Below are 15,837 nucleotides of genomic sequence, written 5' to 3'. Positions count from 1 at the left end.
TGCCCTTTTCTTAAGAGGGCTTTTGCCCTCATGTACTTAGTTACTTAATAGTGTAGCCTCCTTTAGGCCTGTGGTATAGCCTGGTACATCATTGCTTATGCATATTTCCCTTTTTTTGTGTGGTTTGGGCTACTTTTATTTTTTAATCATATCAATTTGGGTTTTTTTCTGTGTACAATCATTTTGTATTTATGTATGCATGTATTTTTATCTTTTTTATTGGGGGGAGAGAAAGTGCTTTAGTGCAGTCACTGACCATTGATTGACACATGAATACAGGTTTTTTTTCTTTGAGAGGGAGAGAGAGAGAGGGAGAGAGGAGAGAGAGAGAGAGAGAGAGAGAGAGAGAGAGAGAAGAAACACCAGAGCACTGCTCATCTCTTGCTTATGGTGGTGTGGGGGATTGAACCTGGGACTTTGGAGCCTCAGGCATGAGAGTCTGTTTGCATAATCATTATCTGTCTCCCCCGCCCTGATACAGTTTCGAAGTGCACCAGGACCCCAAAGTTTTTTTCCACCCCTCCCTCCCTGTTATTCCCCACAGCCGTTTGTTCTGCTCCAATATGCCATGGCCAGTCATTTGTCTTTATGTTCTTCCTCACCATCCCTATTTATTAAGTCCCACTCATTAAGTAAGATCATTCAGTATTTGTCTTTCTCTTTTAAGTAAAATCTCACTTAATATGATGTCTTCAAGTTTCATACAAATGATGCAAAGGAGATGACTTCATTTTTAACAGCTGAATCGTATCCTATTGGGTAACTGTACCACATTTTTTTTAGATAGTCTGTCATTGGACATTTGGGTTGCTTCCAAGTTGTTGTGGTTTAAAATTGTGCTGCTATGAATGTAAATATACAAAGACACTTTTGATAAGTGTTTTTGTTTTCTTTGGGTAAATCCCCAGGAGAGAAATTGCTGGGTCATAGGGTAGGTCCATTTCTAGTGTTTTGAGAAGTTTCCAGGCTGTTTTCCCTAAGAGTTGGACCAATTATTTATTACACTCCCATCAGCAGTGTAGAAATGTCACTTTTCTGTGGTCTGGGAGGTGGCGCAGTGGATCGGGCATCGGACTCTCAAGCGTAAGGTCCCGAGTTCAGTCCCCAGCAACACATGTACCAGTGTGATGTCTGATTCTTTCTCTCCTCCTATTTTTCTCATTAACAAATAAATAAAAAATCTTTAAAAAAAAAAAAAAAAAGAAAGAAAGAAAGAAATGTCACTTTTCTCCCACATTTTCAGCACTTGTTTCTGTCTTTTTTTTTCCTCCAAGGCAGAGTTATCGCTGGAGCTCAGTGCCCGCACTACAGATCCACTGCTCCTGGAGGCTGTTTTTTCCCTTTTGTTGCCCTTGTTGTTGCTATTGGATAGGACAGAAAGAAATCGAGAAAGGATGGGAAGACAGAGAAGGGGAGAGAAAGACAACCTGCAGACCTGCTTCACTGCTTGTGAAGCGACCCCCCTGCAGGTGGGAAGCCAGGGGCTCAAACTGGGATCCATATGCATCCTTGGGCTTTAAGCCATGTGCGCTTAACACGTTGTGCTACTGCCCAACCCCTGGTTTATTGAGATTAACCACATTTGCAAATATAATGGGGGACTTGGGCAGTAGCACAGTAGGTTAAGCGCACACAGCGTAAAGGGCAAGGACCAGCATAAAGATCCACGTTCGAGCCCCCGGCTCCCCACCTGTAGGGGAGTCGATTCACAGGTGAAGCAGGTCTGCAGATGTCTTATCTTTCTCTCCCCCCTCTGTCTTCCCCTCCTCTCTCCATTTCTTTCTGTCCTATCCAACAGCGAGGACATCAATAACAATAAAACAACAAGGGCAACAAAGGGGGGAGGAAGCAAATTGAAAAAAAGTAAAAAAAATTGACAAATCCTGTGGTCTGGGAGGTGGTGACTCGATTAATCACAAAATTTTGGACTTTCACAGTACCGATAAATATGTATGTCGACTCTTACCAAGATTTGAAGATAGGAATTTTAATAATTTAGTAATGTGGAGGGAAGGAGTGATCTAAAAATTGAACACTGGGATTTTTAGAAGTTGGATAAGTATCTAAGCTACAGATAGAAAATAGAAAGAAAATGAAAAAAAAACTTGAAGTTGAGATAAATTTATATTGATCTATGAGATGTGTGTTTCCCCCCCAAAAAATATTTATTTTGAATGGAGGTAGAAATTAAAAGGGGAGGTAGAGAAGTAGAGAGACACCTGCAGTATTGCTTCACCACTTGAGAAACTCCCCCTGCAGTTGGAGACTGGGGACTTGAAAGCTGGCCCTTGTGCATGTTAAGGTATGTGCTCTACCAGATGCACCACTGCCCAGCCCCCAAGAAATGTGTTTTTTAAGCCTCAGATGATTTTCAAGAGTTTATTATCATTCTAACTTGGCTTACTATAGAATTTTGTCAGTTATCTTGAACTTTAAACTTAAAGTGAATCTGTTTTCAGACTGGGGAAGTGACTGAGAGTACACATTTCATGTGTCTAAGGACCTCAGTTTGATCCCTGGAACTACATTTTTAAAAAGAATCAGTTTTCATTTCAGAAATATCATTGATTTTAATTTATAGAATTGAATTAATGAATTTTCTATATCCTCTTATTGGATTTGATGCTAAGTATCTAGAAAATATTTCCCCTACATTTGGATTTATGTGATTAATATCATCTGTTAATTTCCATGTTTGAATATTTGAGTAAGGTTTAGAGTTAAAGAATATGAGCTGTGGTGTCAAATTTGATTTCCAATTCCCAATCTGCTATATCTTAGTGAACACTTATTAAACCTGTCAGATCTTAGTAAGCTCTTGTGTAAAGTGGAAATTATACCTACCATAAAAGTTATTGGGAAATTATAATAAACTAACATGTAAAATGATTAACACAGTGCCAGTGTTAAGGTCAATATTCAGTAGTTCAAGACAAATATTTTTCTTCTATGTTTTTCCTGTAGCTTTCCCTGCAGACAAACTTGATAAAGATGCAAGACATGTAATAAAAGTGGTAAGTATCATTCTTAAAATTTGTGTTCTACATATGACTTTTTCTTTTTATCTTATTTTTATAATGTTTCTCATTTTAATAATTTTCTTACCAGGAAACCTAGTGTAATATTTCTCATTAAAATGTAAAGACTATAAATCTTCATTTTTATTGACATACGTCATCCTTGCTTCTTTTTTTTTAACTGTCTCTACCCCCTTTCATTTTGCTGTTGCCCAAGGCTGACCACTCCAGGCTGACTTTTTTTTTTGGAGACAGAAACAGATTGTAGCAGTAACACTTCCTTCAGTAGACAATATTTAAACCTGGGTCATGCATTTTGCAAAGCAACACACTATTCAAGTGAGCTATTTTCCTGCCCCCCCCCCCTTTCTTTCCTAGTCTATATGGTAAGGATTTTTTAAAAATGTGGACCCAATGATGGCACACCCAGTAGAGTCCACATGACACCATGTTCAAAGACTCGGGTTCAACCCCTCTCTCCCTACCTGCAGGGAGGAAGCTTCATGAGCATTGGAGCAGTATTGTAAGTGTTTCTTCTCTCTGCATCTTTCTCCCTCTCAACTTCTAAACCCTCTATCAAGTAGAAAAAGGAAGAAAATATAAAGGTTGCTGGGAACAGTGTTATCATGCAGGCATGGAGCCCTAGTAACCCTGGTAGCAAAAAAACAAATTTGAAAAAGGAAAAATAGCATTGCTATATTAATACTCTGAAGGTATTAGGTGTGAATGAACCACTAGGGTTGTTAGCAGTGTGCTCACCCTGACTCACTGGTTACACACTGGGTGTTGTGTGTACAGTTCTCAGTGATTTTACTAAGTTATTCACATGTAACATTTTGTAGAGATAGTACTAGCATTATGTTATGTTAAAATTTAAAGTGAAGTTCTTTTAAAGTTTATTTAGTATCCTTAAGAGATTTTAATGGTGCTTAGTTACACAACGAATTATTCAAGTAATATTGGGTTGTTGTATTAGGAACAGCTGATAAAGCCAATAAAAAGAGGAAGGCAGGGTCATGTGAGTGTAATTAGCAGACATTTTAGCATAAGCACACAACATAACAAGGAGAGATTAAAAAAAAAGTATGTAAGATGTGGAAGCGACTTAAGAGGCAATTTGCAGAAGCAGAAGTCTCTTGGAGTCGTGCACTTGGGAAGCTGATTGCTGGAGAATGAACTTATGACAGAAGCTGACTCACTATTATAACTTGTGCTCTTCTACCTATTCTCAGTGTAATGTAATTTTATTTATTGGCCCTAAGACCTGAACATCAGGCTGCTACTGCAGCTTCCAGGAACTCTCAAAACACCATTTATACTATACTTAAACAACTTTGTGTGTGTGTGTGTGTGTATATATGTATATATATATATATATATATATATATATATATATATATATATAGTCATGATGCATTTTTGCATAGAAAAATACATCATGACTTTTCCAACAGCCCGGTATTACATATTTACATTTCATGTTTTCACAATTGAAGTGAAATGCTTGTTTTGTCTTAGACTTTTTATTAAATAAATACAATTATTTTACAGGAATATCAAGAAAATGGCCCATTATTTTCAGAACTTAAATTTTATCAAAGAGCTGCAAAAAAAGACTGTAGTAAGTAAAACTAACCATACCATTTTTTCTGTGTGCCTCCTAAAGTAACTACTGATACATATTTATTTATTCTTTATTATTTATTATATAAATATTTATTTCTAGCCATCCACAAAATGTTTTCCAATTAGAAATTTGATTGTAAAAGGATATAGTTCACTGTTTTGCTCATAAAAATAAAAAAGGTATACAAATCTAGATAATTGCATACATCATATGATATCAAAGTTGTTTCTGCTACTTTATATAATCTTTATATATATTTTATTTACTTTATATATTTAATACTTTATATAAGCTATCTAAGAGTTCTATAAGTGTAGGAGACAAAAGAATAAATTGCTTCTTTTGAAATAAAGATTGAATAGGTTGGATGTAAAGAAAAGATATTAAGATGACCAGTAAAGTAAAAAAGAGATTGTCATAAAATAAATTATAATAAGGTGTTTGGAAATGACTGAACATTAAGGTAATTTAGAAAATTAAGTTTAGGGACTGGATGATGAGACACTCAGTTGAACTTACACATTGCTATGCTTATGGACTCAGGTTCAAAACCTTGGCTCCTACCAGCAAGGGGGAAACTTTATGAGCATTGGAACAGAGCTGTACTTTTCTCACCCTCACCCTCTCCCTCTCTCTACATTTCCTTCTTTCTCTCTCTGACACACACACACACACCTCCCCTTACTTTCTTCATTTCTCTATCCTATCAAGTAAAAAGAAATGAAAAAAAAAAAAAAGACTGCTGGAAATGATGGATTTATAGTGTAGGCATCAAGTTCTAGTGATAACTCAAATGACAATATAAATTAAAAACAAAAGAATATTAAGCTTAGATGTTGGGAAATTAACTAGAGTTAGATGTCAGATGTATGAGCTCTCAGAGGATTTGAATCCAAACTGAATTATTACCAGAGCTGAAGAAAAATAAAACACTGTTTATACACACACACATATTTGATCTAATTAGTAAAAGAAGTAATATCAGTACTGACCAGAATAGTTAAATCTTTTACATTATATTTAAGAAAAAATAATGATGACCTAGCTTCAGTAATTAACTGTTTTCCTTAATAAAACCTTCTAAACATCAAGACTATAATCTTTACTAACTGTGTAATCTATGTCATATTGACAGATAGAATCCATTAAACTTGATAGTTTATCAGAAGAGCTGTCTTAAATATTAAGTATATATAGTAGGAAAGTGAAAAAGTAAGCAATCTATAAAGTTCTTCAAGTGGATTTGATTTCTTAAAATGTAATCATAACATTTCTATGTAACATATTTTCTACCCAATTTTACTATTTTTGCTGTTATCGTTTCTGATTTCTAATAGAGAAGAAAATGCTGTCTCTTGATCTGTTGGTAGTTAAAGATAATATATTCAAGAATTTAATTATCAGATATAGAAATGCTTTTTCATAATAGAAATATTATAGGTTTGTAAGACTATTGTGCTTTACTTTGGTTAAAATTGGTTAGTTTAAATTTTTCTATATGCCTTTTTGTGTTATAGAGGTAATATATATAGAATATGTAGCGACTGGATAGATACATTTGACTTAAAACAAAATTAGAAATTAATTTCTGTTCAGCTAAGTAAGTCTTAGCATTTATGGAAAAGTAAGCAACTCCTTTCTAAACCATCCTTTTTTCCTCTTAAATTTGTCTTCATAGTCAAAAGATGGATACAACTCAAAAAGCTTGATTATTTAGGAGTTCCTTTATTCTATGGATCTGGTCTTACTGAATTTAAGGGAAGAAGGTAAGTGTTATCACTGCAGTTAGTATTATACTTTAACTATTGCTTATGTGGTCTATTCATTACCCATTATTACATAGTAAATTACCTAAAACTTAGTAACTTATAAGGACAAAGTAATAATTCCTTGGTTTCTGTGGGCCAGGAATCTGTTATAACTGCCTTACTTAGATTGCTTCTAGATCAGGACATCTGAGAATAGAATCAACTGTACGATAGGCTGCAGTTATCTTATGAGTGTATTGGTGAAGGACGTGCTTTTGAAGTCACTAATATTTTCAGGTCTAAGATAGAGGCTTCTAAATTCACTTTGATGGTTGTTGGCGGGCGTCACTTCCTCACTATGTGGGTCTCAATAACTGCTTAGATGTTATAAAAGACATGGTAGCTGTTTTTCTCTCCAAGAGAAAGGTGACAGGGTGACACATGAGAGAGATGGGGAATATGGGCAGGAATGAAAGCAGACAAGAGGAGGGAGTGGGGAGAGAGTTGGGAAAGTTGGGAACAGTGAGGCAGGAGCATAGAGGGAAACCAAGAGCACACATATACAAAAGCATTCATTCAAAAATAAATCATTCTTTTATAATTTAATCTTAAAAGTAATATCCCATGTTCTTGTGCTCATGGATCCAGGTTCAGACTCCCATGTCTCACCCACAGGGGCATGGGGAAGGAGCTTCACAAGTGGTAGGTCAGTTCTGTAGGTGTCTTACCTTCTGTCAAAAAGGCCACTGGAACTGTAGATTCCTGCATGCATCAAGCCCAGTGATAACCTTGGTGGCCAGAAAAAGAGTAATTTGATTGAAGGTGAAATGTACTGATAGTTATCATGGGGAAATGTGGAAATGTACTCTGGTGACCAAAAAAAAAAAAAAATCCTGTAAATCAACACTTTCTTAATACTGTGCTTTTAGAGTTAATAGCAAAAGTTACTACTTAAGAGGAGAATTTATTAAACTCATCTCTGGAGATGAGCCACAACATAGAATTCATAGAAGTATCTTCAAAATCACCAAATATGGCTAATAATTGTTTATAAATGATCCATGCATTCATTGTGGATCAGTAATTGAAAGAGAATATACTTTCAGTTGCTTAAGTAAAGATTAATTAATTTTGCCTTTTAAGTAAACTCTTTAGGATAGGTAGTATTATCTGTTTCTTAGGTGAAAAAATAGGCTTCTAGGTTTAATTAAAGCAATCCTTAAATATTATAAATGAAAACAAAAGGAATTATTTCAGTGGCACTATTGAAAAATGTATGGTGAATAAAAGTGTATAGAAGATCACATTTTTTGTGAATAAAGACAAAAACCATGTGTGTGTGCACTTAAATGTGTTATAGGAACTGTTAGATGGCATGAAAATGAAGTGAAGAAAAGAGGAGAGGAGAAAAGAAACTAAGCAAAAGAAAAGGTAGAGTTAGGGCTAGCAAGATAACTCACCTGAGAAAGTGTCTGCTTTGCCATGCACTTTGACTAGATTTTGTTGTTGTGGTCCAGTGCTGCACCACGGAAAAGAGAGAGGAAGTTGGAAGCAAGGGGGTACACAAATCTTTATTATAAGATGGGGGGGGTTGCTCAGGCCACGTGGAGTTAGCCGACAATGGCCGTCCCCACTACCTGACCACGGGCCAGAGAAGGGAGAGAGATCTGCAAGAGAGGGGAGCTGAGGGGGGGGGGTGAGGGGGCTTTTTATTGGGTGACAACCAGGGGTGATGTGTGGGGCCAGGATTGGTTGAAGGGGGCACTGCTAGGATTTTGTGGGGCGTGGTCAAACCTGGGGGCGGAGACTGCATCAGAATAATTCCTCCTCAACAAGATTTGAATCTGGCTCCCCTCTGCACTGAGGGAGACCTTGTTTCTGACAGATTTGTTGCTGAAGTGATGAAATAGTGCACCTATCAGATACTGGTCAATATACTAAAAAAGGAAGACTATACTTTCAGGGATCATTTCTATAGTTTGTTACTAAAAAAGGGGAAAATTGGCTAGTGCATTTTTTAAAGGTATATACCGAAAGCATAACTATACTTTTTCAGTATGAATCAATAACTTGTTCAATGCCATGTGACAAAAGCTGATTTTGTAAAAATAAATTAAATTTGGGCTTATTTAATTTAGAAGACTGTTTTTTTGTTATTATCTAAGCTAGTATGAATGGCTTGTGTTTCTCTGTCTATGGAACACTTAACACAGTAAATGCTGGGTAGTGTCTTTTTTTTTTTTTTTGCAAAAGAGCAGCAAGATTTTAAATATGCATTCACTTATTAAGAGTTCAGACTGTAGCACACTTCATTGTGTATATTAAGTTGGGAATATTGTTTCTTTTTCAAATCTGTTAATAGACTGTTTCAAGCATAGCTATTTAAAATCTCCTTTGATGTCTCCTTATAGTTACAGATTTATGGTAATGGAAAGACTAGGAATAGATTTACAGAAGATCTCAGACCAGAACGGTACTTTTGAAAAATCAACGGTCCTGCAGCTAGGTATCCGAATGGTAAGAAGGATTGGGATTGACTTATTTTACATGCTCCATTTTTCACATTTTTTATTTGTTGCAAAATACAAGTTTTTGTTCTTCGTGGATTTGTAGAGAACGATCACTGCCCTAGAAATACCCATTATTGAACATAGATGCTATTTTGGTGAGATTAATATCTGTGGACTCTCCTCAAAGCCTTTTCACATATCAGAACAAGATCGCATTGCTATAGAAGTCTCTATTTTTGTCAGTTATATTTAAAACAATGCAAGCTTTGGCAAAGTATATTATTTTCCACACTAAACATTTTATAGTATAGTGGTGCTATGAAGATTTCATTATGATTTTGGGATGTCAGCAATATTTACTAGGGCGATAAATATAATGCCAAATACAAAACAATGAAATCTTAATAGCACCCATGCACATGTTTTGTTTTATAATATTGTGCTCGGTTTTTCTAAAGTCCATTTTACTTTTCATTTTGAGTAGAATGAAACTACTTTGTTGTGATATGGCAGCTATTGACACAACTTGCTAATTTCCCCCCATCCTTCCATTCATTCATTTGCCATCCAACAATGCTAACTGAGCAAATGTCTATATAAAACATAAGGCTCAGAGGACTTATTCTCTGTATAGTGTGATTTTGGCAGTAGACTGTCAGGAGCATGAGCATGCTGAATATTGATTTTCAAATTTTTCCCATTAAGAGATTCAATTAAAAGACTTAGTATTGGGGGCCAGGCAGTAGCACACCTGGTTAAGTGCACATAGTGCGAAGCATAAGGATTGGCAGAAGGTTCCCTGTTCCAGCCCCCGGCTCCCCACCTGCAGGGGAGTCGCTTTACAAGCTGTGAAGCAGGTCTACAGGTGTCTTTCTCTCCTCCTCTCTGTCTTCCCCATCTCTCTTGATTTCTCTCTGTCCTATCCAGCAGCAACAACAACAGTAACAGCAACAACAGTGGAAAAAAGATGACCTCCAAGAGCAGTGGATTCATAGTGTAGGCACCATACCTGTAATTAACTGTGGAGGCAAAAAAAAACCCAAAAACTTAGTATTTGAGAATGAGTTAATTCAGTTTTTCCCCACAATGAATGACTAATTCTTGTGATATTTTAGGTAATTGTGAAAAGTATTACTTTATCATTGTTAATGCAAAGTCATATTCTGTATTCAAAAATGTTCAACTGGATCCTGAAGTTTAAATGGACAACAACATAAACTTTTATCACCTTCTTTTCACAGTTGGATGTGCTGGAATATATACATGAAAATGAATATGTTCATGGTGATATAAAAGCTGCAAATATACTTTTGGGTTATGAAAATCCAGACCGGGTAAATATAATATTAAGCATTTGCTTTCAGTAAGGGTCCTCAAAGAAACTAGAAGAGTTTTCAAGAGAGGAATTAACCTAATTATGTTGTGAATTATCTTATCTTGCATATCTAATTAAATCCTTGGAATAAACTAACTTTAGCTTTTACATTATATGTTTTAACTTGTGTCAGTTATCTCTAATGACTAAAAGTTTTGAGCATATTTCATGCATTTTATTCTCTACTTATTTTCTTTGGTGAATGTGCCTATTTTCAGTTGCTTCTCTTAATGAACTGTATATTTTGATAGTTTGAAGATAAGACCCCTTTGTTGGATGTATGTTTGCAGGTGTTTTCTGCATCTCTGACTTAGCTTATTTTCTTATCAGTGTCATTATCACTTTCCATTGGTGTTCCACTTGTATCCTGTAGAGAAAATTCAGGGAGACTATTGCACAGATTTCTGGAACCTTTTTAATGTCCATGTTGCTTTTTCTTCTCTGAGTTTTTCCTTTGAAGCCTCTCTGAAGTCAGTCATTGTCCCCACCATGGAAGTACTATACTATAGTTAGGGTTTTCCCTCTTGTTTGTGAAATTAGAATTGTTAGCAAACAGAAAACTGGGGGCATCTTTAGGGTACACTTAATCATTTCTTTTTTTATCAGGGATCAGTCCTGTGTTGCCTGTTTAGTACCCAAAGACATATATTTTATCCAGTTTCCTATATATATGGAGAGTGTAAAACCAACCATTGTGTTCCTCCTTTTTTACAAGTAGAGCCAGTTTTAAATATCTTTTTGGTCTTGGTGAAGTATCTACTCTTGTAATTTGCTCACTTTCTATTGATTTTTTATTTGTCTGTTTTTGGGTTTTAAAAAAATATTTATTTATCTATTCCCTTTTGTTGCCCTTGTTGTCTTATTGTTGTACTTTGTTTTTGGTTTTTATCTCATTGACTTTTGAAGAATTCTTTAGATATAAGTTATATTAGCCCTTCATTAGATTTTTTTTCCTTCATTAGATTCTTTTTAGTCTTTATTAAAGATTTTTTCTTTGTTTTTTATTGATTCCACTGCTTAACATGTTTGAAAGCACTTAATGTTTTCTTTTTTTAATATTTTATTTATTTTTAGAGAGAGCAAGATATACAGAGAGAGCTCTGGCTTATGGTGGTGCTAAGATTGAACCTAGGACTTTAGTTTTTTGATTTTGCTTGTGATATTATATTAACATGTAGAAAGTGACTTAAAACTTTTAAGTGGTAAAATTTATCAATTTTATATTTACTATGGCTATTAAGTCACGGTTAATTTTTGTCAACCCTCTTGTGCTGTTTTGATTTTAACTTCATTTCTTGGTCTTCAACTGAGGATATAAAATATTTTCATTATTTTGTTTTCACTCATAAGTGTTGGTGGTTATGATTTATGTTTTCCACTGGTCACTGCTTTGTATTGTACCTCATGGATATTGCATCTCATGAAATTTTCTTTTTTAGTAGGTTTCTATTAGTCCTTCAGCAAAAAGTGCAGTAGGAAGTTTAAATTTGGGGCTTGGGTGGTAGCACAATGGATTAAGCACACTTGGCGCAAAGTGCAAGCACCAGTGCAAGGATCCCAGTTCAAGCCCCAGCCTCCTCATCTGCAGGGGAGTCGCTTGACAAGCGGTGAAGCAGGTCTGCAGGTGTCTATCTTTCTCTCCCCCTCTCCATCTTCCCCTCTTCTGTTCATTTCTCTCTGTCATATCCAACAACAATAACTACAACAATGATAAACAACAAGGGCAACAAAAGGGGTAAAAAAAAAAAAATCTCCAGGAGTAGTGGATTGGTGCTGCAGGCACCGAGTCCCAGCAATAATCCTGGAGGCAAAATAATAATAATAATAATAAATAAAAGAAAGGTTATTTTTTATGTAAAATAATCATTAAATTGAGAGGATGTAAAAGACCAGGGGTTTTTTGTTTGGTTTTTTTTGTTTGTTTGTTTGTTTTGTTTTAGGTTTTTCAGTTTGCCATGGTTCTGTCTTTATTTTCAGGATGAAAAGTCTCCTAGCTTAATAGACAACTTAACTTATTGACTCTAACATTTATGTCATATTCATGTTTGGTTTTTACCCACTTAGTCTAGTTGGCAGAGAGAATAATATTTGAAAGGCTTATTGTTAATGTGTTTCAGTCTGTTTTCCTTGATTCTCCTATAGTTTTTTTTTCTTTAGTGATTTAATAGTGAGGTACAAAATTAAATAATAATAAGGATCTAATTCCACACCATTCTCACCACCAGAATTCTATGTCCCCACTCCCCTCCAGCAGAAACCATAGTAATTCTCCCAAGGTTACAGAAATGGGTTGACTTTATGTCCTTATCTACCTATATTTATATGTCTATATCTGTATTTTTTACCCGTTTTTATTCACTTCTATGGACATGCCTTCACTTCCTTTCTAAGCCACACCTGCACCTATTTCTACTTCTGAATGTCCTCCCTTTTTCTTCTCTCTCTGATAAGTGAAGCAATGCCCAACTTTTCCTGGTGTTTTCTAGATTCTCTTCCCTTTCAGTGATAGAAAAACAAAGATTCCTGGTGACAGAAATATGGGCCCTGGTAGAAATGTAGTTCATAACCATCTGGTCGTCTTCTCATAACATTTCTCCCCCTCTGGGAGTATGAACCAAAATTCTTTTTGGAGTGCAGAAGGAAGAAGTTCTAGTTTTATAGTTGCTTAGCCACTGAAGTAGCTTCTGTTTTATAAAGATCATTGTTGTGCTCTTTAGTAAATATTCATTACTTACATTTGTTTTGCTGCTTTTAAAGAGGCATGTTTATTTGTTTGAAGAAAGGGAGACAAGAAAACACTGTTCGGCTCTAGCATATGGCAGTGTCAGGGACCAAATCTGCCCTCAGGCATGCATTTCATGTTCTTAACACACTGAAATATTTCTCCACGTATTTTGTTTTCTTTGAACTTATATTTAAATGTGCCTTTTGTTATAATGGTTACCTTGATATTCTAGTCTTTTGAAAAGACTTTTAGCCTTTCCTTCCAAATTTAACCTTTTACTGTTACTGTGATATTTTTGTCAGTTTATTTTTCTTCTACCTACTGATGTTTACTTAAATTAACTCAATTTACTTTTCTTTTTGATTGGACAATTTTGTCATACCATATATCACTTATATATTCATTTATCGACAGCTTTGTCTTAAGACTTAGATATAATCAGATATAACAAATACTCATATCCTTTGGTCAACATTACCTAGTCATCTTTTGATTAAATGAAGCTAAACTTCTAGGTTCTTCAAGAATTATACATGGTTGTAGTATTCCTTTGTGTATATAAAACTTTTCAAGATGGTTGAATAGAAATAAAATAATTAGTTTAGGGCTGAGGAGACAGTATAAGGGTTATACAAAAAAGACTTTCATTCCTAAGACTCTCAGGTCCTAGGTTGACACCCCAGACCCAGAACTGAGACGCACACTGGTCTCTCTCTCTCTCTCTCTCCCTCCCTTTGTCCCTCTCTCCCTCTCTCTTTCATTAATATAAGTAAAAATATGTTTAAGAAATTAGTTCAGGGAGTAGAAAGAGCTCACATGATAAGGCCTGTACCTTGCCATCTCTGCAACTCAGTTTCATGTCCTGTCACCACATGCGAGGTATTGTGTAAAAGTAGTAGGAATCTTTAGGGCTATGGTGTCTTTGTCTACATCTCTTTCTGCATCCTTCTATCAAGGGAAAGGCATGGGAAACCTTTTTTTTCTTCCAAGGGCCATTTAGTTACTCATAACAATTTGTGGGCCATGCAAAATTTCACCTTAAAACAAGTGCTTATTGTTGCTATGAAAAGAGGCTCCTATATTAATTACATTTTGAGTTCCACCTGTGATTGCTTTGCTAGGGCTAGACCAGAATTATTTCAAGAGCTCTATACAGCCCACTGGCTATCCATGCCCTATCTGAATGAAAAAGTGACTTAAGAGTGGTGAAATCACATGTTTGAGGTCCCAGCTTTGCTGAAAAATGAAAACACTCTTTGATTGAGTTCCTTCCTCTCTTCCTTCCTTTCAATCAAGTTTATTATTGGGGCTTTGCTAGCACTACCTATGAATCCACTGCTCTTGGCCACTGATTTTTCCCCCTTATTTGATGACAGAGAGAAACTGAGATGAGAGGAAGAGATAAAGAGGGAGAGAAACAGAGAGACACCTGCAGTACTTGTTTCACCATTCATAAAGCTTCCTTCCTACTGTCAGGGAACTGGGCCTCAAAACCAAATATATGGTGATCTGTGTGCTTGACCAGGTTGCCACCACCTGCCCCCCTTCTTTTTACTTTTTAAAAATTTATTTAATGAGAGAGAGAGAGAAAGAGAACCAGAGAAACACTCCAGCATATATAGTACCTGGCATCAAACTTAGCATCTCATACATTTGCTCTACATTGAACCACCTTCCTGTCTGCTGGCAAACATCATCAATATATAAATAAGCCCTTATATTTCCAGAAACTTTCCTAGAATTATAGATTTAAGTGTCAGTTCTCCTTCATGTATGTTTTGAAAAAATGTGGAGAAAGGAACTTTAGCAATACTTATTTAATAAGGAAAAAGATTAAAAATTTAAAAGGAGATTTGTTGGATGTGTTGCCAAAAGAGAATAACAAAAGTTGGCATTTAACCTTTGTAAGTTGTAAGGACTGACTTTATAAATTGTGAAAGTCAAAGAGGTAAAGTCCCAGGTTGAATCCCTGCACCACTGTAAGCCAGAACCAAGTAGTACTCTGATAAAAACAAACAACAGCAACAACAACAATAGCAAAACATTTTTTTTCATAGAGAGTAAGACAGTAGAGCACTACTCCAATGTATCCAGTGGTACTGGAATTAAACCAGGAGCTTCACACTTGGAAACCCTGTACTCTTTTATCTGAGTTATTTCTCTCACCTCCGATATGTTCATTTTCATTTTTATTTGTGATTAATAGTGGGTTACAGGATTGTGAGATTACCCACTACTAAAGTTTTGTCTCCACCTTCCCACCTCCCAAAGATGACTGTCGTAGATCTCATAAGTCTTACAAATAGTTTTCTTGATTCTTTTTGTTTGTTGGTTTGGGTTTTTGTTTATTTGTTTGCAAGTTCATATGTATCAGTTCTCTAGATTTCACATGACTGCAACCATCATGTGTTTTACTAAGCATAGTCACCTTCAGTTTTGTTCCAGAAGACAAAATATCTTTTTTTTTTTTGGAGGGTGGTATTCCATGGAATTTATATCTCATAACTTCTTTATCCAGTCATCTGTCAGGCACTTAAACTGCTTTCACTCCTTGGCTATTGTGAATAATGCAGCTGTGAACATTGGGGTACATATAGCCCTTCAAATTAGTGTTTGAGTGTGTCCTTTGTATAAACTTGTTATTTGGAGCTTTTTTTTTTCTTTCAGATGTATGTTTCCTACTAATGAGCACATCACTAACAGTTGGAATTTTTGCTTCTTCTTTTCATGTAGGACTCCACTCGGTAATTTTTACAAGGTAGGATTAGTAGTGGTGAATTCCTTCAGTTTCTAAATGTTTGAAAACATCTTTACTTTTCCCCCTTGAAGGTTAAT

General features: G+C 35.5%; 1 protein-coding gene and 1 pseudogene across 4 annotated transcripts in view; both read left to right on the top strand.

The window, feature by feature from the left end:
• VRK2 (VRK serine/threonine kinase 2) overlaps positions 1 to 15,837 on the top strand; it is a 93,283-nt gene that overhangs the window by 22,340 nt on the left and 55,106 nt on the right. For all 4 annotated transcript variants that reach the window (XM_007533732.3, XM_060187239.1, XM_060187238.1 and 1 more), the window contains 5 exons: positions 2,965 to 3,014; positions 4,569 to 4,638; positions 6,323 to 6,410; positions 8,804 to 8,909; positions 10,144 to 10,236. In XM_007533732.3, coding sequence (XP_007533794.2) covers positions 2,965 to 3,014; positions 4,569 to 4,638; positions 6,323 to 6,410; positions 8,804 to 8,909; positions 10,144 to 10,236 — 407 coding nt within the window. The remainder of the gene's footprint in view (positions 1 to 2,964; positions 3,015 to 4,568; positions 4,639 to 6,322; positions 6,411 to 8,803; positions 8,910 to 10,143; positions 10,237 to 15,837) is intronic.
• On the top strand, positions 8,340 to 8,424 carry LOC132537789 (small nucleolar RNA U3; annotated as a pseudogene).

Source organism: Erinaceus europaeus, chromosome 3, assembly GCF_950295315.1.
Source record: "Erinaceus europaeus chromosome 3, mEriEur2.1, whole genome shotgun sequence".
NCBI classification, from domain to species: Eukaryota; Metazoa; Chordata; class Mammalia; order Eulipotyphla; family Erinaceidae; genus Erinaceus; species Erinaceus europaeus.
This window is presented reverse-complemented; position numbering and strand designations above follow the sequence as displayed.